The sequence below is a fragment of the Rissa tridactyla genome, chromosome 2, assembly GCF_028500815.1.
Source record: "Rissa tridactyla isolate bRisTri1 chromosome 2, bRisTri1.patW.cur.20221130, whole genome shotgun sequence".
Lineage (NCBI taxonomy): Eukaryota > Metazoa > Chordata > Aves > Charadriiformes > Laridae > Rissa > Rissa tridactyla.
The window spans coordinates 153,028,885-153,052,365 of NC_071467.1; the positions used below are offsets into that span (position 1 = coordinate 153,028,885).

The 23,481-nt window shown below is 36.1% G+C and overlaps 1 protein-coding gene across 5 annotated transcripts in view; it reads right to left on the reverse strand.

Moving 5' to 3' along the window:
* Positions 1-23,481, reverse strand: part of CUL2 (cullin 2) — a 56,852-nt gene that overhangs the window by 13,107 nt on the left and 20,264 nt on the right. For 4 of the 5 annotated variants that reach the window (XM_054189773.1, XM_054189770.1, XM_054189772.1 and 1 more), the window contains 14 exons: positions 21,605-21,687; positions 18,773-18,859; positions 13,597-13,693; positions 13,395-13,505; positions 12,245-12,407; positions 10,943-11,067; positions 9,223-9,330; positions 6,911-6,970; positions 6,403-6,531; positions 6,226-6,312; positions 5,569-5,721; positions 5,108-5,185; positions 2,246-2,312; positions 822-1,024 (listed from right to left, as the gene is read on the reverse strand). In XM_054189773.1, the coding sequence (XP_054045748.1) occupies positions 822-1,024; positions 2,246-2,312; positions 5,108-5,185; positions 5,569-5,721; positions 6,226-6,312; positions 6,403-6,531; positions 6,911-6,970; positions 9,223-9,330; positions 10,943-11,067; positions 12,245-12,407; positions 13,395-13,505; positions 13,597-13,693; positions 18,773-18,859; positions 21,605-21,687 (1,551 nt within the window). The remainder of the gene's footprint in view (positions 1-821; positions 1,025-2,245; positions 2,313-5,107; positions 5,186-5,568; positions 5,722-6,225; positions 6,313-6,402; positions 6,532-6,910; positions 6,971-9,222; positions 9,331-10,942; positions 11,068-12,244; positions 12,408-13,394; positions 13,506-13,596; positions 13,694-18,772; positions 18,860-21,604; positions 21,688-23,481) is intronic. The other variant, XM_054189774.1, reaches the window with a different exon arrangement.

Genomic DNA, 23,481 nt, shown 5'->3' on the forward strand with positions numbered 1-23,481 from the left:
CTTATTGCAGATTCTTCGGCCTGATACTGTCTAAATAACGGGCCTTCTGGGCTAGCTGGCAGCACGTGCTGAGGTCTGTGTGGGGTGCGCAAGCACTTCTGTAGTGTTTTTTACGTAACAGATATCGGTGCCCTTCGCTGTACGGGAAAACGGGTAACTAGTTTCACATCAGTTGTACAGAAGTATGTGGCAGAGTCAGAAACAGAACCTGTATCAACCATTGCCTTAACCACAACCAAAGCTCAGATATTACTGGAATTTCATGAAACTCATGGAATGAGAGTTTGGGAAACTGCAGCAAAAACCCTCTCACACCAAGCCCTCCTTGCTCCCTTTTCTCCTCCTTCCTCCTCCTGTAACCTGTCAGCAAGGAAGAACATGGTTGCTGTTACTTTCAGTCTCTTTATCCCACAAATTTTTTTTAGGATCTCTGTAAAACTCTTCGGTTTACTATTCAGGCTCCTTCCTATGATTTAGTACAACTTTGAAAGTGGTGTATTTAAAGAGTATTCCCTTCCAACAGCAGTGATTCTAGAGCCACATGGATTAAATGCAACAGAAACAATACAGTCCGAGCGCTCTCACCTTTTCAGCATATCATGCTGTCTGTTATAGGCACAGAGAGCCTGTATGACACAGATAGTCTACTTCCTCCTGTCTCTTTTCTTATAAATACAGATTTATAATTGTTCACAAGGGTCAATAATAGTTCAGACAAAAAAAAGGCAAACTGTGGATCCTTTTATATTAAAAAAGCCCCCAACAAATACTAGAATCACGAGCCTGAAAACATGGAAGTTTTTTATATCGTTACTGCATACCTTGTCTGAGTCATGGTTGATCATTTTGACATCAAGTAAGGATTTGATGGTTTTTGTCAGTTCCTTCTCATTCATTTGTGTACTATCCTGAAGCTCCTTGTAACTGACGGTTTCACTGTTGTTGAAAGCAAGCAACACTGCCATTTGGTATGTTGTCACCATGGCTACGTAAGGTTTGCACAAATAATTCATTTTTACTTCACCTGTAATGATACAAATAGTATTTTATAAACTGATGAATGTGCTGAAAAGTCATCTAAAGTCCAACTACTAGAGGTCCTCGTACATTTCCAGACCTGCAATTCACCATTAAGTATGCATTTAACACCTGGAATGGGAAGATGAAAACTGATATTGTGAGTTTACACATATAGAATGTGGTCTGCCCTCTGATTAACTATGAACACTAGAACAATAGTATTTTCAAGAAAAAAAGGAAACCTACAGTGTTGAATTTGAATAATGCAATATAATTTATAGCAATAAAAAAAGGAAATTCCAAACAGCCTCAATGCATTGCAATGCATAAACTTTAATTATTAATAGCTTACACAGAATCACAGAATAGTGATTACAGGAAAGTTGTTCCAAGGAATGATTTAAAAACAAAATAAGAGACTTGTCCATTAATGCTTTTTCACTATATTCTTATATTCTTTAAATTCCACTGAAATTAAAAAAAAAAAAAAAAGAAAAAAGATGAAAAGCACCGAAGTCTGCCTGAAAGCAGATTTAGATTTTCTGTGTGAAGGTGAATATGAGTTAATGGCAACCTTCTACCTTCTGTCATCAGAACTAGATTTTCATTACTTTATATTGTTGTATGCTAGTCTAGTTTTCACCTCCATGTAATATGTTGTGGTGCTCAGTCCTTAAAGCCTGATGCTGAAAGTGCTTGAAATAAAATGCAATTGAGTAATATTTACTAAACTAAGCTACAATTTTATATATCTCTTCTAGGATGTTTTTTTACACATGTATTTCTATATAGGAAATACAAATGTAAGTAAATATATATATATGTATTTACTTAGATATTTGCATATCTGGGTATTTTACTCGCTATAATATGCATTCTTAAAATTATTTAGTATTCAGCTAAGAGTCATCTCATAGTACAGAAACAATTTCAGGGCAATTGTTATTAACTCAGCAGTTCTGCAGTGCTGTTTTGTATTTAAAAGTGTACAACTAGTTTTTCTTGGATTTAATAAATCACAGATAACATATGCAAGTTTACAAAACATAACTTTTGGAAATACTAAGCAGCAAATATTAAATTAATTTATAATGCAAGATAAGTCAGTTGACTTTATGTGCAACATCATGTTCCAACCCCAAAGTCTGTTGCCATTTGAAAAGGACTTTTAAACAATAACTGTTAGTTGTATAGCGTATAAGCTTAGCAACGCATTTATTTTTACCTGTACAGAGATAATGTAACCAAGTAAGCTTCCTTCCACTAAAATGCTGACTGTAAAATAATTCAAACTGCAAAACAAAATGAACTTCAATTAGTCACATATATACCTACTTACAATAGTTTATTACCACTCTACCACCCCAGTGAAGAAATACTGGTTTTATGTTCACCATATTGGATGCAAACACTGCAGATCAATCATTTGATTGATCACCCATAGAATATGGGTGATGACTGAACATCAGTAATTTACTGAACTACTTGAACATATTAATATTAACAAATCACTCGAGGACTACATGAATTGTTGACACATTCATACTCTCAAAGCACAAAATACTGTAGTTAAACAGTGTTCCAAAGCAGCATCAACTCTACTGAATTTAAAATAATTTCTAAGAGGTTTTAGCTATCAATGTTGTTAGGTTTTATTATTCTATTCCTTCAAACTCCATATAAAAACAAGTGTATTTTTATTTTTTCACCTTGGTGAAATCATTTTGCATTCCGTGACTTTGATATCCTATTTAAAATCAATTCAGAAAATCCATTTTACTGATTTTTTTTTTAAACAGCATCCTTCAAAAACCATGAACTTTTAGTTAACAGGTATTTCCCACAGTCAGCTACACATTGACTTTCATAACAGATCTCATCTTACATTCCTGAACATATTTTTAGGGGGAATTCCAAAAGAGCAACCTTGAAAGTGGGCACAGTTTTTGCTGCCTTCCAATTTGTGTTTCAGGCTAGACACAACTACATGGTTTGCAAACATCTCAGAATCCAGAAGTGACTACAGATACTCAAATTTCTGTTGAAAACTTCCAAAACCTATTTTCACAAAGCAGCACACATTTATGATTTAGGAAGTAATGTCTCATTGTGCTGACACCCAAAAATTGAAGCATCCCCTCAAACGCAGTATTTTAAAAATCTTATATGCAAAACTAGCACTAGTAGTAATGCTAATTTCTTCCTCCTTTTTTTGATTTTTACATTAATTTCTTGTCATTATGAGAAGTGCTATGTCAATCATTCTGGGAAGCATTTTTCCCTAATATTTAAATAATACAAATACACACAAATATACAGCAGAACAGGAATATGAAAAAAAATTACCTCTAAACAAAAAAAGGCCTTAAAAACAACCTAAAAATTCCTCTCCTCTTTAAGAAATTAAATTTTTGGGTTTAGGCAAGTGAAAATTAGCTATGCAGCTTGAAATCTGGCACTGAATTGTGTAAGTCTGGCTACTTTAAATGAGACCACTTTCCAGAAAACTCTAGGAATGCAATTCTTAGAAGATTCTTTCAAAGCTTATTTATGCATATTTAAATGTTATTTCCATCAACAAAGGATAAGAGAAGGAAGGGCATAAGTGACCTGTGGACTGCGATAAGAAAAATCAAACATACAGAGAAGCAGCAAGGTCATCTTATTCTCATATTATATATAATCCTTCAATCCTGCCATTCCTGGAAACTAGCAAGCAATGGAGAGAGAATAAGAAAAAGCCTTAGGAAATGAAAGGAAGCAGAAGATTTTGAAGAATAATTAAAGATATTCCAGAATATTTAAAGAACCTTTTGAGGACACGGCTTCCAGCTTACTCATTCTGTGGGCTAAACTGATGCAGAAAAGTTACTTTGACAGGAAGAAAAAGAAGAATTTCTCCAAAGACTAAAGTGGAAGTTTATGGCAAGGTTTGTGGGGACAAAAAAAAAAAAAAAAAAAAAAAAAAAAATCAAGATTTTATTTTAACATATGTAATAAAAGTCTGATCACTTTGATTGTAAGAAGAAATATAAAAATGGGGGGGTTTAGTAGCATTTTAGTAGCTACAGCATTCTTTTGGATGTCCTCTGAAAATAACTGAAATTTGGTCGAAAATCCAACAGAAAACATAAAATATAAACCTGACCCTAATCCCACATATTAGCCAAGAGGAAGAAATCAGACTGCATATATTGGCAAGTGCCTGCTAAACCTTAGTTTTAGTATTTAAGCTGCCTTTCTTTTTTTAAGAAAAAAATTCAGAAATTTTGCTCTCATACTTTCTATCTGAAAGAAACAAGAAAATGCTCCTTTACCGCAGAAACAGTCATTTGCCACTATAATTTACATCAGATAGCAATTTGAGGTATAAAAACTGCTTTAAAAATCCATTATGCCCAATAATATGAAATTTTTATTGCCTAAATGTACTTCACCATTACATACACTTTAGCAAAGATCAACACACATATTCTGTATTTTAACACAAACATTTACAGGTAACATTTAGAACACAATAATGTAATCAAAAGTAATAAAATATTCCACTTCCACAAAGCAAAAATATTCACATAAAAAGAGAATATTTGGCCAAAGTAAAACCTTTCCTGCTTTGAAAATTTGTAAAGTTAGCTTTAAAGAAGTTTGCACAAAGCTTGATTTTGAATGGCTCCTATAAGCCATACAGGAGAAGAAATACGGGACAAGAAACGTGTCTGCATTGAAATCTGCTATTAAATCTGTTCAGATTTAATATTAGAAAGAAAATCTTCTTTTATCTAAATATCAGGAATTGGTTTTAAGAATCACCCTGGTTCATTTGATTGTATTTATTAGTATCTCCCTCATCAATCAGGATGTGTAGAAGAGAGATATGAAAAATAAAGAAAAGCTATGCAAATACATACATCAATTCAGTATGCCATTTGGGTCACCCTTTCAAATTTCACATGGACTGGAAACAGGATAGCCATAATTTACAAACAAAATGAAGCAGCTCAGGTTTTTCTCTGTCAGAGTGATTATCTTTTATTTGGAGTTATTTTACATTTTCCACATGTTTATAAGAAGCCTCCTACTAACCTACCATCTGTACACTTTTTTCCAGTTCCTGAGGAATTGCAAACGTAGAAGAAGGAGCCTGAGTTAGAGGCCATGCACCAGCCTAAAGGTACCAGGAAAAATAAAAACATTAACATTTTCATACAACATATACATTAAGAAAAAATAACACTATTAGACAGATCTATAGAGCATATTATGCTATAAGATATTCAATTTACAACAGCAGTTTTACTGCTCATTGTGCATGCCCCACAGAGATATTAATTCAAGACAAGAACACAAAGCATTTTACATCATTATTGTTTAGTGTGCTAGTGGGTTAATTTTAAAAAGAAATACTAGGAAAATAGCTTAGTCCACAATGATCACAAGGTGTCAGTTTCCATATGAGAAGTATTCACAGTTAGAAAAATTGTTCACTTGTTATCAAAACACAAAAAATTAAGTACAAATAACTCAATAGTAATAAACATACATTAGTACCTGTAGAACATATATCTGAAAACTAATTCCCAAATCTATAATCGTGTCCTGGTTTTTGATAAAGTTGTTGAATTTATTGTTGAGATCAGCACTAACACTCATGTCTGTATACATTCGATGGAGCTTGCTGGTAAATTCATAACCACAGGCTTGCTGTGAAGAAATATTTTAACAGGTTTCACAGTGAAAACAGTACTTATTATAAAATCATGCACATTCACTACTAAAATATGAAATACTAGTCAGCAAAATTGTTGTTATAATATTTACAGAGAACTCTAGTTACAACAGGAGACAAACATAAAAGAAAATGATCAGATTTATCTTAGTTTCAATTTCTATACATTGATTTATATGAACAACATTATTTCATAAAATTGAAAGACAGCTAGTTTATGAAAGTCCTTTGTACTTTTAGAATTTAAATATTAATTATTTGAACACATTTAATAAAACTACCAAAAACCTCATAAATATCTCAATAGCTTAGGTGATATTTGGCCATATACCTTTCATAGACTACCAAGAAATTAGTTTTTCCTTTCAGCTACTGGAAACAGGATCTACTGATTGAAGTTATCTCTGGCACCCTCTGCTGCTCCCTCTCAACATTACATACTCCTATGTTTATTCAGCATTAGAAGAATATTACATTACCTTTAGTTTATTAATCATGGCTTCTTCAGAATCCATGGACATAGACAAACCATGAATTAATCTTTTTGCCAACATTCTGGCATAGAACTGCATAAAAAAAAATCAGATATGAGGATTTTTAAAAGCATAACTACTTTACATGTAACATTTTATCATTTACTGAATATCAAAAGTTACCTTTTGGAATACATCTTTGTCATCAATGTATTTGAAAACAGTAATGAAACTTGTAAGTTTGTCTTCTACTTCATTTTCTGTCATTCCTTTTGCTGATTTCTTCAACAAGTTGTCACAGTACTTGGCCAGCTCAAGTTAAAAAAAGAAAAAACAAACCCAAACCTACTTGTCAAGCTTGAGAACAAATGTACGCCAAGGTATTCCAAACTTCTACACAAAAGTTAAAGCATGAAATAAATCACAGTCTACAGTCTCATGTTCTATTACAAGGGCTGTATTCATAGGTAAACAATACATACTACATTCACAGAAAAAACAAAATTCTGTATCAAAAATTACAAACGCACCAAATCTCCACAACCACAAAATATGTGTGCAAGTTATTCATTACTACTGAAATACACACCTGAGGCTGACTCAGTGTGAGAAACGGATATCATGTGATGCCTATTCATTTGACAGTTATAAAAATGTATTACTACTTTCTACAATAATACATATCACTTACCAACTCAGGTGCTTTGCAGATCGACTTGGGCTCCCTATAGTTAACTACTGATGTCAAAGCCTACATAGGAACAAAGAGCAAAAGAAAAAATACAAATGACTTAAAACTTTATGCAATTTGAAGAAATCAAAAAATGTTCAGGGCAAAGACCATCCAAGACCCTGTAAAGCTGAACTACACCAAAGGGGGTCAAAAAAAGAAACGATGAATAAAAGGGTTTGAATTACTGCTCTGTGAGAATTGGCATGGTTAACGTTTTTAAGTTGAGATTTAAAAGACGTGGAAAGAGTAGAGGAACAGAAGTTAATGGCAGAAAGCAGGAGAACAAATTAAATTCTCATTAGAAACTTAAATGTAAAGTATGAAGATTTTCGTATTCAGAAATATGTATGGTCAAAACATATGGATGGAAAGAAACTGAGGAATAATTGCAAATAAAGCAGATTTGAGCAGCAGCACACCAACAGCAGCTTATATCAACGGCATGTATCTTGAGCTGAAAAACATATGTGGTGTGCTCACAACAGTAAGAAATGAAAGATCTTTTGGCTGTTGGATTTTTTGATGGACTAAAGAGGAGAAAAAATATTGTTGGAAGTGGAAATTCGAAGCAGTGCAGTACAAAAAATATGGTAGTAGAAGAAAACATGAATATGATGAAAAAGAAAAGGAAGGAGATGATGGCAGTTTAGAATTAGAAATTATAAACAAAGATTTCAGAATAATCAAGATTAGTTTCTAAACTAAACGTCACATTTAAATTAACAGTTTAAACTAATACTGAATGAAAAATATTGCATCACCATAGTTCCGAGGAATTATAGTTCCTTCTATGGAAGGAAAACATTATTATTGTTATAAAGAAGAACTGACAAGCACCTCTCTTGTACAATGCCTCAACATTCCAATATTTGATATAGGTCCCTAGAATCCCTGTGAGAAAGGAACACATGACTTGACAAGAAATATGAGTCTTTGAAGCTTAAAGCACTCTTTTACAATAATACTGGAGGCAACAGTAACAGTTTTGATATCCACCATGAAAAACTGACAGCAGATTATTACAGTAAATATTTAAAATCTTAAAGGTCACTGAAGTGAAGAATTGATGTATTTAAGGAAAAAGGACATTGCCTATGTACCAGCAAATGTAGTCATCGATCCCATATTACTCCACCTTCTGGTACAGGACATTAATTGCAATTGAGACAGAAATGCATTAAGGTACTAAAATAAGCATTTGTTTTAAAATACTAAATGATTATTTTTTCAGTATCACAAATACAGATGGGTAACTACTATTGATATTATTACTGGTATCTTCATCACTATGTCTTTCCAGATTAACCTTGGCTGAAAATGATCAAAGTTTAAACTATGATCCTAACTACAAACTGCAATTACTGTCAACACCACAAAAGAGTAATGAAATGTATGCATGCATTCTAGGACAGGAAATTATAGATAGGAAAGTAGTAAGTGCACTCTCTAGGAAAAAAGATACAAGGATATATGGGAAAGAGTGGGAAATTAGTAAACGGATTAGATAAAACATACTTCTTTTTTGAGGACGAGCCAGTCAATCCCTGCATGTTTTGCAGAATTTAGTAGCAGTAATACTACTACTAATAATAACAACGACAATAATAATAAAGTTAGCTATAGGTTTTATTATTATCATTGTTATTATTAAAATTTACAACAATTAGAACTGTTATCTTAAATACCTTCATGGCCATGCATTTCAAAAAAAAGAGCAGCAAGCCTCTTTCCCTGAACAGGCTTATTTAACTTCAAGTGCAGTTCTCTCCTGGAAAAAGTTAGCTATTGTGACAGTGATTGAAGTAAATGTAAGTTTCCACACATTCTTTGAAGTTAACTTGAAAAATCTAAACAAAGCTTCTATGTAAGTAATACTATCACATTCATAGTTTAAACATTATGGCAGCAAGCAAATTCAAGTTCAAATGCATGTAAGAGTTACCAAACTTCCCCAAACCCACAATTTGTCTATTTATTATCTGCACTTAAATTTACATTAAATGGGTCACCTCCATTTTTATGTTTTGAATTATGATTAAAAGAAAGGTCTTTTTTTTCAGAAAACTTTTAAGTATTAAAGTGGTTTCCTTTGTACATATCTTTTCCCCTAATGCTGGATTGTCTTTTGTTCCACTGCATTTATAAACTAGAAAAACTACATAAGAACTCTATGTTTGAACATGTGTTGATGCCCTGAAGAATTCCGGGAAGCCTGAAAGAGGGTCCCACATTTTGTTTTCCAATGCTTTTTCTACTTAAGTAAAAGTTACCTTGTCAAGGGCACTCATAAAGTGTTGATCACCGTTCAAAACAGTGTTGATGAGTTGAACAAATTTACTATGTACTTCCAAAACTGACTCCACAAACTGAGTTGGCATCTAAAAAAGGTAGATAAAATAGAAAGAAAGTTAATGAGAAAAGTAGTGTTATCTACACACAAACATATCTACATTAGTTGTACATTTTTTCCTAATTAATCTTTTTGATAAAAGTTAAAATCATGGTGATTAAGTCTTTGAGAGGATTGATTCTGCATTGTTGTACTCTTAAGCTACTGTGCTTGAACATGTTTCGGAAATAAAGAGTCTATGGCTACATTTACAGTCTTGATATCAAACACAGATTTGTGTCTATACCGTTCTCATTCTGTGTAATCTTTTCCATCGTACCCTGAAATCCTTTACAAAGCACTAACGCTGACATGCAACTGCAGCAATCAAGTCAAAAACTGCTGAAAAATAAACTTTGGCTTCTCCTATACGTTGACTTCAGAGAGAAAATCCAGATGAACCCTTTGAATTTTCCTATGCAGGGCAGTTACTGATCACATTCAGTGTGCTACATTGCAGCATTTTGTATAGAAAGGACTAATATGAATTAGAGGACACCCTACGCAGACAAGCTGGCAGGTAGCAACACAAGAGCGTGCAATGCACTGGCTGCATCACCTGACTCCCCACGTGCATCCTCAGGTTATCCATTAAAAATGTTTTGATGACAAAGTACTTAATCCTCAGAGTGGAGCAAGTATTTCACATTTTGAGTTTATCTACATAAGGCTGTGAATTTTCATCACCCTCATGGCTCTGCATTCATTTCCCCGTGCAGACACTATTAGTTTGAAAGAGTAAGCCCAAGAAACTTACAAATAGTTTGAAAGCAAACTATACTACTGAAGACTTCAGCCCATTTTCAGTATCCGCACAGGAGTGACGGAAGAGTAAGCACTCCTGTGCAGTCAATAAAAGAGTGAATTTACAACAGTTCGTATCTATGTATTATTATAGACAGAAACACTGGATGGCTAAAGTCACCATCCTAAAGTGAGCACAGATCTTGACAGCAAGATGTATACATGTACAAATAAACTGCCAAATGCAAGCTTGCTTGTTTGTTTCTGAACAGCAATGCTAGAGGAACAAAAATTGAATTGAGTAATTTAAATACATATGAACTGAAAAAAGTTTAACACACTTTAGTAAAATAATTAAGCTACAGTATTTTCAGAAATTACATGAAAATATGAGACTACAAAGCTATTAGTGGAAAACACCACACTGAAATCAGGACAGGATGTTGTCAAGCCTTTACAAATAACATATAATTAAAATAAATGGAATCATTGGTTCCTAACATACCAGAACAGCAAACGTCACTGACTTAGAGAAATTCAGGAAAAAAAATACATACATGGAACAAAAGGACCTACTTGCTATGACAGCACTGAACAAACAACAGTGAGAAATATCTAGCTGTAGTTGTTTCTGGTTAGACCACAACAATCAGCTCTCAGGATAGATATGTGTTGCACAGCTAAGTGTGCTGATTAGAAATTACAATTTATCCATAATGTTCCAAACCAATTTCATATAGACAAAATTAAGAAAAAAAAAAAAAAAACCAAAACAGAATAGACTAAAAAGAAAAGGGTAAACATTTAATCAGGAATGTCAATCAAATAGTTAATTTCAGCTGCCTGAGGAAACTCACATTTTCCTGAGAAAGATTGCTGGTTGCTCTAAGGCCCTCATCATGGATATGGTTTTGTAGTTCCTGAATCATATGAGGTAAACCACTTGACACAGCACGAAGTAGAGTATACATATTTGCCATGTCTGTAACAGAGATACGTTTTTATAGAATATGCTTAGAAACACTAAAAATCAACACTTAATATAGTATCATAATTTCACACAGAACTTTTCAAAGACTGAAACAAGACCAACTGTTTTGAAAAAAAAATTTAACATATACTGAATCACTGACAAAAGAAAAAGAGGAAAGAATAGGGATAATATCAGTATTTACTGAGTACTGCCACTGTGACTACTTCACTCTTCCAATACTGTTTATTTAGAGAGACCCCAAGAGGAGAGGTAGGCAAGGATGGAAAAGTATTGTGCCAGTTTATTTTAATCCTCGGCCTCCCTAAATCTCCCTTAGCAGCAACTGACTAAAATCAGTGCAGATATCTTCCCAACTTTTTGTTATCCTCCAGTGGTGGCTTGAAATTTTTCTCAGGTTAGAAAAGCTGTAAATAAGCAACTGCTATTTTATGATTTCTTTTTTTTTTTTTTTTTTTTTTTTTTTTTTTCAAAAAATGGATCCAAGCTCTGACCAAATTTCCAAAACCCTCTGGAAACTGAACACTACTATTAGATACAATTTGACTGTGAAAATAGTTTGTTTCACATACTAGATACCATCTTCCATGCAAGAATAAGCATTCTTTCAAGGATAAGAGGCACGTAGTCATCAGGAAGCATAATTTTTTTTAGTCAGGCGGGGAATATAACTATAAAAGCATCTGCTTCTGTAAAAATGATCTGGGAACAGAGGTCACAAAAAATTCAGGACAATGAAAAGTGGCTATGAAAAGAAGGCAAAATATTTTATAATCCTGACCTGTCAAAAGATGATGAAATCTGTAAAGACAGAGCCATTGGTTTACAAATGAAAACACAAGCATAAAATATGATCAATTCTACAGGACACAGGACTTCAGTGTGTTTTTAAGCCGACTAAGACAAGGAAAAAGAAAGAGTATTGGCCCAATGAAGGGTTGTTAACAGTAAAAAGAAGGTTTTGACTATATATTTGGAAGGATGAAAGGGAATTACATGGTAAAAGAAAAATGTCATTCAGGGTTTAATTGGGCTTTCTACATAAGTAACATATATTAGTTGAAAATGCTTAGGCGCACAGAAGGTCACTAAATGGAGATAGTAAACTGCAATGCTAAATGAATACAACAAAAACCATTTCACACTTTTTGTGACCATTGAGACTTACCACTTCTTTTCTCTTGTCTGATAATGTTGTGACATTCTGCATGTAGAAACTGCAAGTGATCAGCTACCATTCTCTGTTGGCATTCATGTATCACTTTGCCATATGAGCTGGGATGCAAGTATTTCCGACACCGCATTTCTTCATCTTTTAATCTACCTAAAACCTACAGACAAGTTTTTAAATTGAGAGCTGATGAAATACTAGCAACCAATACAGAACCATCAATATACAAGGGTATAAGTATGTAGAATGAGAGACACGAACAAGTTAATAAAAGAACTTGTCTGGGATGCTGAAAAATGAAACTTTCTCTTTTGAATCAGGCTGTTGCTGAACTATCTTCTACTCTGAGTACTAACGAGGCTCAGTCACTACTAGACATCTAATAGCACTCAGTAGTTCTCCTCTCAAAATTTCGTCTTCCCTCCAACTTTGTGACCAGTCTTCCCCAATTTCTCCTACCACACTCGTTATTCCTTCTGAGAAAGTTTTACCACAATACCTAATTATATAAGAATCTCTTTACTGTTACAAAACCATCTGCTTGTACGTAAACATCTGCTCAAAGGGTACAGGTGTAAAAAAAATCTCTTTATAACTTCAATGAAGGAAATCAGCGTTATCATTAAAAAAGTCACATGAACACAGTACTTCTATCCAGTGAATATGAGGGGAGCCTAGGGACAGAAATGCAATTGCAGACTGCTAATGATAGACAAAATGAATCTGTGTTTCTTTTGGTTTAATTGAAGTCTTAGCCTGTCCCTGAATTTCACCTCAGTTATGAAACCACTAGCTTATGCTCCTTATGGTTAACAGCAATCTCATAGCCTTCTCCTCAACTCTTCTATCTTGTGTTAGTTTTTTGGGGTTTTTGTTGTTGTTGTTGATGGTTGGGTTTGTTTTAGTTTTCTTTTTGCTTTTCATGTGACTCATATCATTTATTATGAAATATTTTGAAGCTGACAGTCCATCCATAGACAAGGTTTGTACTTTATATTCAGATTAACCATGCCTCCAAAAAAGCATAGTTTAAACTGCATGAAAGCGTACAACAAAGAACAACTATGGGAACTGTACAGACATGTATCATCAGTAAATTGATAATATTAGATTTTACTTATTGCACGTGTACAGAAAAATCTCTTACCTTCTCCATGTATTGTGAGCAATTTGACTCTTGCAATAAATTTGAAGCTTCTTGTTTATAATACTCCCCTGTTTCATTCAGAAAAGGACACTCAAAAATTTCCTGATAAAACTAAAAGGGAGAAATTTTTTTAAAGGACAAATAATACATATACTAGATTAACATTCAAAATTAAAAGCATAAATCAGAAGTGTGTATCTACCTTTAGGGGGAATTTTTTCTTATACTGTTCAACATGAACAAAGGAGTTAATAACCCCATGGATTACTTTCTGGTTTGGGTCTTCTCCACAGCGATCACTGAAACAGGCAAAGCAAAGAGTCATGAGAATGTAGGTAGCTAACGTAACTCATCTGATAGTCAAAAGAAATAATATTGGATGAAACCATTTTCCAGTAAATTCTTCTGCTTAGACAGGCAAAACTGAAGAAGAATAATCTTAAAATAAAAATGCACTCTTCTTTCTCTCCTCTACTTTTAAATTGTTGAGATAGCAATTTGTAAACTATTCAAAAGCATTTGCAGGTCATGAAATTTCCAAGTGTTTGCTAAGGATATAGGTATTCCAAATTACATACTCTAAGCAAGTACTTTAGAAGTTACAATAAGTTCCATCTTGCATCTGTAGCCTTTATCAAATAGATTACCTTCACAATCCTGCCAAAAAAAATATAAAATTTTTTTGCCAACATCATGCCAAGAGGCATACTATTTTCTCTTCTGAATATCTGCTACTCAACATGTAGAGGTCAAGTGTAACAAATAACATACTAGGTGCATTGTCACAATTTTTAATCACATATTGGAAGAGGAAAATCTCACGTTTTCCAGTCAAGTTCTTAGCTTTAAACGAGCAAGTTCAAGTGAAGAAAATATTATCTTTAGTCCCATTCAGTTGAAAACGGAAGTAATTAAAACAAGTGTTTTACATGCTAAAGACATTAGTGTTCACTCCTTTGCAAAGATTGGAAATAACAGACCCACACTCAGAGCTGCAGAGACTTTCTTAAAACATGAACCATTCTAAAAAAGACCACCTTTCACATACAATTGACAAAGAAGTAAAAAATATTCCTTAACTCCTAAGGTGTTAAATAGGACTAAAATATGATTTATAGAACTATATTTACACTTAAGGATCAACAGTTGTAATTTCAAAGGATTTCCTTTTCTAAATACATATGGACACACATATACATGTATATAGAATAAGAACTTTTACTTTACCCAGACTGCACTGAAAAGATAAAATGAGTTCTCTGAAAGAAACTACTTATGTTGATACAGGAGAGTCATTTACACGAGTGATTTTAAAAAAAAATTAAAGCGGGGGGGAAGAAGAAGTAAAGCCAGCAAAAATATTTCAAACCCTAAAACTAGCATATGTCCATCCAGGCTGCGGTGGAATGGGGTAGAAATAATTTTGCTAATTTCATTCATTTTGGTTTGTAATTGATAAAAACTCCAGAGAATGCCCATGAGCTAGGCAGGTTTACCAGAACAGCCACACCAGCTGTTGTATGACATACACCACACACTATTCATATATTCACAACACTTTTAATCATAGAATCATAGGGTTGGAAGGGACTCTGGAGATCATCTAGTCCAATCCCCTGCCAGAGCAGGGTCACCCAGAGCAGGTTGCACAGGAACGCGTCCAGGTGGGTTTTGAATGTCTCCAGAGTTGGAGACTCCACCCCCTCTCTGGGCAGCCTGTTGCAGTCCTCTGCCACCCTCAAAGTAAAGAAGTTCCTCCTCATGTTTAGGTGGAACTTCCTATGCTCAAGTTTGTGCCCACTACCTCTTGTCCTGTCCCCGGGCACCACTAAAAAGAGCCTGGCCCCATCCTCCTGACACCCACCCTTCAAGTATTTATAAGCATTGATAAGGTCCCCCCTCAGCCGTCTTTTTTCCAGACTAAAGAGACCCAAATCCCTCAGCCTTTCTTCATAAGGGAGGTGTTCCAGTCCCCTAATCATCTTTGTAGCCCTTTGCTGTACCCTCTCCAGCAGTTCCCTGTCCTTGAACCGGGGAGCCCAGAACTGGACACAGTACTCCAGGTGCAGCCTCACCAAGGCAGAGTAGAGGGGGAGGATGACCTCCCTTGACCTGCTGGCCACACTCTTCTTGAGGCACCCCAGGATGCCATTGGCCTTCTTGGCCACAAGGGCACATTGCTGGCTCATGGTCAACCTGTTGTCCACCAGGACTCCCAGGTCTCTTTCCACTGAGCTGCTCTCCAGCAGGTCAGCCCCCAACCTGTACTGGTGCATGGGGTTATTCCTCCCCAGGTGCAGCACCCTACACTTGCCCTTGTTGAATTTCATAAGGTTCCTCTTTGCCCAAATCTCCAACCTGTCCAGGTCTCTCTGTATGGCGGCACAGCCTTCTGGTGTATCAGCCACTCCCCCAGCTTTGCATCATCAGCAAACTTGCTGAGGGTGCACTCTATCCCCTCATCCAGGTCATTGATGAATATGTCGAACAGGACTGGACCCAGTACTGACCCCTGGGGAGCACCACTCGTCACTGACCTCCAACTAGACTCTGTGCCCCTCATCACGACCCCCTGAGCTCTGTCTTTCAACCAGTTATCTATCCACCTTACTGTCCATTCATCTAGCCCACTCTTCCTAAGCTTCCCTATGAGGATGCTGTGGGAGACTGTGTCGAACGCCTTGCTGAAGTCAAAGTAGACAACATCCACTGCCCTCCCCTCATCTATCCATCCAGTCATGCCATCATAGAAGGCTATCAGATTAGTCAGACATGATTTCCACTTGGTGAATCCATGTTGAGTACTTCTGATAGGTTTCTTTTCCTCCACATGCCTAGAGATGACGCCCAGAACAAGCTGTTTCATCATCTTTCCAGGGATAGAGGTGGGATAATTATGTGCATTGCTTTTAAATACTACTGTGTCCTAAGATCTGAAAAATTAAGCTCATGATGGGTGGAAAGAACTAGCTCTCTAACAGATGACAAACAGGCACTGTATGGTTTATGCAGCTTGGTCACCCGTTACAAATGAGCTAACCTAACAGGTGACTGCTCCAGCAGGGATGGCCTGATTTTTATTTTTTTTTTCCCCCCTGGGGAACAGGAAGGTTTCCTCTGGTTCTGGTAGCTGAACCAATGGAATAAGTCTGAGTTTGGGTCCATGTAATCACACCCTGCATTCTTGCCAATGTCCCTCTGCTGGGTCTGGTTATATGATGGCAGCAGCAGGTCACAGAAGGGAAGAAGGGTTACACCAGACCAGGGACTGGACCCAGCTCCCTCCCAGAGGGGACCAGGACCACAGTAAGCTGCAGGACGCATGCAGCCTGTGAACACAGCACCGTGTCATGGAGTGCAGGAAACTACATAACTAAAAAGTAAGCATATTACAAAGCAGTCCAGTCCGCTTCTGGAATGAGAGGTTCTGGACCTGGAAAGATACCAGTGACACAAACACAAGAAAAATTACTGTAATAACAGATGAAGACTCAGCTCCCCTCTGCTTGGTTCACACGCCACTTCATGCAGATGCAGGAAGAAACGAGGGCAGCAAAGGTCAGGCCCAGGGGATTCAAAGATGAACATATCATTAGGAAAAAAGCTGTAAAAGTAAAGGAGGCAGACGCTCCATGGAAAAGCTGCAAGGGAGGAGATGGGCTTTTGAAGCAGAGGCCAGAGGGCATGGGTAGCTGGTAGTACATAACGAAGACAAAGAATTTAAATCATCTTCAGAGGACTTAAACATAGGTAGTGAGGATGCAGTTGCCATTCAAATGACAAGTTTGGTACAACTGCCACGATCATATAAACTTTTTTTTTTTTTTTTAAACACAGATGACCACTCTCCACATTTTTTCCCCCACCCTTGCAGAATGTTTAGTAGCTTAACATACATTTCCTCAGGGGTGAGTATTCATAGAATGGTTTGGGTTGGAAGGGACCTTAAAGATCATCTAGTTCCAAGCCCCCTGCCCTGGGCAGGGACACCTCCCACTAGACCAAGTTGCTCAAAGCCCCATCCAGCCTGGCCTTGAACACTTCCAGGGATGGGGCATCCACAACTTCTCTGGGCAACCCGTTGCAGTGTCTCACCACCCTCATGGTGAAGAATTCCTTCGTTATAACTAAATCTACTTTCTTTCATTTTGAAGCTATTACCCCTTGTCCTGTAACTACATGCCTGTGTAAAAAGTCCCCCCCATCTTTCCTGTAGGCACCCTTTAGGTACTGGAAGGCCGCTATAAGGTCTCCCTGGAGCCTTCTCTTCTCTAGGCTGAAGAACCCCAACTCTCTCCACCTGTCTTCACAGGAGAGGTACGATACATTTACAGCAAAGTAGTTACAAAATTTATTGTCAGAACTGTGTTACGAACTTCATCATGAACCTATGTGATAAATAGTATATATCACAAAACTAGCATTATTTCCACTTCGGCAGCACCTTCAGTTATTTATTCACACCAATGCCACTCCACTCCCAAGAATTTGTAACACAAATGGCTAGTTTCAACAGAATTTGACAGAAGTTTCAGAAGCTACAGAATTTTCAAAGATGATTTTCATTAAAGTTGTAGTAGTAAGAGCATCTGCCAAACTAAAATAAGATAAATTGGTGACCCCACCAAGGTGGAAGCCTATTAAGTGCATATTTTCCTTCTTGGCAGCAGTCAGCAAACAATATAGATGCATACAGCTACAGAGCAGCTGCCACATGGTTTGAAGTGGGGATATCACAGGACATGTTGGGAGGGTAGAAGGGAATGATGATGTTTGTTTGGCAGCCTGGACAAAAAGGTAAAGCGCTAGAAATACAAGTTTCACTAATTCTGCTGATTATGAGTTTCTCTTTTCAAAAGAAATGGAGAAAACTACAAAACACACGCTCAAGGACATTGTGCTGTTTTATATTAACTCCATCTTGTTCCTATCTTAAGACTAAAGCTAACAGTGGAAGTTTAACATGTATCATCCAGTGTACTACTATAGCCCCACAGAACATATTTAAAGTTTATGTTACAGTAATAAATATGGTATTCATTGAAAGAAGATTCCATCACTCAAAAGAAGTGCTCTGCTGTGTCAGACCAATGGTCTATCAAGACCAATTAACTACAGAATTCACAGTGAACTAGAAGAGCCTGTTTTGAACACTTTTTAAAGAGTTATTAACTTCCAATAGTTTTCCTTTCAAACAAATGGTATAAATAATGTATCAGCTTAGACAGGAATAGGTTCAGTTAGTTAGAAAGTGTTAGTTATCTTTAGTAGAGAAGCCTCTCCTGGTTAGTCTGTACTAATCACACTGTCATTTGAGATAGCACCTGAATATTTCCAAATTATTTCTGTTTAAGAATTTCATAGATGAATTTTCTCACAATTCGAGATCTTGTCGGCTTCCTGTTGTGTTGAAACAAAAATGCGTAAGTTGATATTCAGCTTGCCTTGTAGGAGAAGTGCTTGGGCTAGAGGGAGGGGGAAGAAAGTGTGTTATATTCAGAACTCTATATTAAGAGAAGTGTAGTCAGACAAGACAGGCTTAAGTGATTTAACAATTATTTGCTGTTCAAGGGAGCTAATCCTGCTCCCTTTTGCTCAGTCACAGGCCTCTATCTCTCTTGCATTGCTTTGGCACTCATCTAATTCTTTGCTGAACTGACTCATCATGCCAATCTGGAGAAATACTAGCCAAGATGGTTTTCTGTCATATTAGCAGTTGAGTTGGTTCACTAAGGGACTAGATGAGCACCAAATTCAGCACAAGAAAGGCACTAGCGCACAGCCTGCTCCTTTTCGGCATCAGCAAACTCTTAGATCAGTTTAGCCCTCTTGTTCAGCTGAACCACAAGTCACTACTTGTACTTCTTTATTTTTCATGTGCCAAAAAAGTTTATTGTTAATTTAAATGTATAGCATATTGCACAAGTTTATAGCTTCTAAAAAGTAGATGTGTTCAAGATTTTAGTCAGAAGCCTTTTTGAAATTCCAGTTAAATACATTGATAAAACAAAACCTGAAAGCAAAGTTTGTGGCTCTGCTCCCCCTGCCTTTTCCAGTACAGTAATAAACATACTTTTATATGCAACTAGTTGCCTACAATGTTGTACAATATTGTATACTATGCAAAATCTTCTGGTTATAAGTTCAACTGTCCCATCTATTTAAATTTTAATTATTTTGTAAAACATTTTAATAAATTGAACCATGCACACACTTAAGAAGGCATCTAATCGAGAGGTTTCTAAGTATATACATGTATTAGTAATTTTATTAATTTTTTAGGTAATAAACTTCCCATGCATATTCTTGCACCTCTGATAGATGTAGCTTATTGATACCTGTTCCTTCAAAGACATTGTTTAATCCCTGAATAGCTGAACTCAATGCTAAAAGACATTTAGCATCCGTTTGCAGCAAATTCTCTAAAATTGCCTCTTACAAAATGTACTGACCACTGGAATCAGATCAAAGAACAGCAACAAGCCCATAGTTACATGCAAAGGCCATCCTCAGAATACCTGTAGCAAGCCCAACATTTAATGATACCAGCAAGAACAGCTATAATAAGTTCTCTCTTATAGTTCTCTATACAGTTCGTTACATGATAGGCAGATTATTAGACGTACATTTTGAGAAACAGAGTTGAATTAACTCCTTTGACATCACACAGAAAAAACCTTAATAAGGGGGGGAAAAATACAGACCCAACCATTACAGACAATGACTCAAGTTTTAAATAAAAACTTTCCAAATGGTTTAATAACAAATAACGTCAACTTGTTACAGTCTTAAGATCTAACACCCCATGGAGCCAGTGACAGTCTTCATCTAAATACCCTTGTGAGGTCTGCAGTCAGTCTCAAGGTATATACATACCATTACTTGTAAGAGGCATCAGATGTCTGTTGAAAACAGTTTTAACACAGATTTCCACTCCCATCCACCAGTGAAATACACAGATTGACTAAAACGAGCCTTCAATGTCACTGTGCTTAATGTGACAAAGCAGAATCTTCTTCACCGTAAATTAAGCAATATTCATTTAGTAAAAATAAACTGTTATAGTAAACATATGGATAAACCAATATTAGCACTGGTTACAAAGGAAGCATGGTTCAACAACTGAAAGCAAATAATTACTTCCTGGCTTCAGAAATACCACCTGAGAGGGTCACCGTATCAGTTACTTAGTTGTCAGAAATGTAATTCAGGAAGGAAAAAATAAAGTTATAATATTATAATCAGTTTTTTAATGCCTTATAAATACAACTTTTTTCTGACCAAGTGCACATTCAAGGAACCTCAATCAGCCAAATTACCTCACTCTCTCAGTTTACCTACACTAGCCTGGTCACCTGAGTCAGGCACACAATCACTTTAAAAAAAAAAAAAAAAAACAAAAACCAGTCATTAGGCCATTGCAGAGCTACACTAAACAGCAGTAAAAGTGTAGAAACTGATGGAACTTACAACTATACACAAGGTCTGTAGTATATTTCAAAATTTCTGTTTATTCATAAACAAACAGATCCTTTTCTAGTTAAACAGTATAAAGGCTTTAAATCAAAACTTAAAAAGCCCCAAGCCCTGTAACAACCCGGATCTTTGTTTAAAAGTAACAAAGTTATTCAGAAATAAAATAATAAACTGACTCAAAGTGCAAAAAAATTATTATTTCCATTTCCTTCAAGTAAAGCACCAAGAATGTTAAGTGAAGTCACTCATCTGAACAACAGAAACCCAGAACCTTAGTCTTCCTGGCAGATAAGCAAGAATTGTTTTGAGTCGCATACAAAGCGACATAACTTTTCTGGCTTCAGCAAATCTTTGCATAAGTCCCAGTCCTTAAGATTACTGACAGCACAGAAGCCATAAGCAGTCAGTATAAGGTGGAGAAAAATGCAAAAGGCATCCTATGGTACCTGGAGAATTATATTAACTACTCCCCAATCCCATGGATAAGAAGGGTTGCTGAAACAGAAGAGAGCACTAACCTCGGGTTACAGTGCATTAACTATTTTCTTTTCAGAGTTTTTTTTCTACACATGCAAACCACAAGTATGTAGATACAATGAGAGAAGCTGATAGAACACCATCACCAGGTAAGAAGCTGCCTCATAAAAGAATTTGGTCAAAGTCCCCGGACTTTTCAAAGTAAAAAGTGCAATACCCCCACATTGTGTAAAAGCAAAAAATAATCAAGCACTCACTTTTTTATTTCTCGGAGGAGCATCCGAATAAGGATGGCCTGCAGTGGCTCAATCATTAATTTTCTCCACATATCAAGAGCTAGCTGTCAGGACACAACACAAGTTTACATCAATAAAAAATACAAAAAAACCCACCCAAAACAAACCCAAAGATGATGCAATTTCACATTCAGGATTTTAAGAATTAAGTTGTTAGATACCCTCTTCTTTCTCATTTTAAAATTCTTTTGTGTCAATCTCCCCCAAGCTTTGTCAATATATTAGTATATTATTTTATCATTTTTCTTCTAGAACATCTGATTGCATACAAATGAAGAACACACATATCTGTACACTAGCAGTGTCAGACCTAGAATTTCTAAAAAGGCAGTGTCTGAATGCATGCTACCCAGTCTGCATGCTTCCCACACATGTAATAGGACTGATTTATTCCTTGGTGCCGCTCTCTCAGGGATTCTGAAATGTATACAAGGGCCCTAAGGCAAGTGGGTTATGAGGGCAAATTTTGAGTGTACATATAAACAAAACATCTGCACAGTAATAGGCAGGTCACATGCTTTGCCACCCGAAGTGTTTGAACGTGTACAGACACTGGAATTTCTAAAAATTATAGCAAAATAAGCCTCAGATGACAAAAGGGAATGTCTCTTGAACAATTTGTTAGAGATCACAGTCAAGGATACAGAACCCTTGTACCCAACACAGAGAGAGCATCTCCAAACTAAGATGCATACAGCTTAAGCAAAGTCACTGGCAACCTAATATTTGACTTAAATGGAATTCAAATAGTGTCACTCTATTCCCAATATATCATTAGAGGAATAAGTCAAATGGACTCAAGTATCCCAAACTCTTGTGGGTGAAGTAATTGCTCACAAAAATACCATTTTTAAAAACACAACTTCAATCATTCAAAGGAGTTTTTATACGTAAGTCAATATCAAATTTAAAGCCCAAAGTGGATAACGTGATCCCTCATATACCCACACTCATTTGAGACCTCTAAAAACACCTACCGGTGAGTAACAGACTGGGAAAAAATGAAATGCCCAAAGTCAGTGAGGACAGCAGAATATTGCTGCTAAGAAAGCTTTGACACAACTAACAGGTCCTTAGCTGTAAAAATTAAAATATTGATCAGGTATGTCTTAACTGAAAGTAGGCATCTGGCTATCGACTAGGTATCCAATCTGATCCACTTTGTGGAATAAATCTTCCTTTTAAAGAGCAGACAAATGAACTTGCTCTGTTTGTCACAGCTATCCCATGCTGTAATAAAGGGTACAGAAATCTGGGAGGCAGTGCTGACCCAACTGCATCATAAGCAGGTTCAAAAGAAGAGGTAAAGGTCTGCTTATAAATCAAAAGACAGATAATCTTGTTAATTCAATGTTTTCTTAGGAGTCATTTTCACTGCCTTGCCTTGTGGAGAGCAGTAGCAGAACAGTTAGAGGAAAAGAGTTTCCCTAAGACATAAGGAACTCATCCAGCAGAGAATGCTGAAAGAAGCTAGCTCTGGAGAAAAAAAACCCAACCAAAACAAACAAAACCAAATCTGACATTTTGTGGCTATGAGAAGAAGGGGATGACCTCAGGTGACTCTATTCTGCAATGCAGTCTCTGAAATGTGGTCTCTAACATGAAACCTCTCACATATGATCTACCAGTCTGAAACAGCTTCAAGTTGCCTGTTGGAATTTTCACGTCAAGTAAAATAGACAGGTCAATCCAGCAACTCGATGTATTAGTTCAAGAGACTTTTTTTCTCCTTGAAGAGAGGGACTGATTTTACTTCTCCATGTAGATTGATAACACAGAATATGGCAGTTTTCTCCATTTTCCAGAATCTGTTACCCCATGATGGGTGAAAATAAACA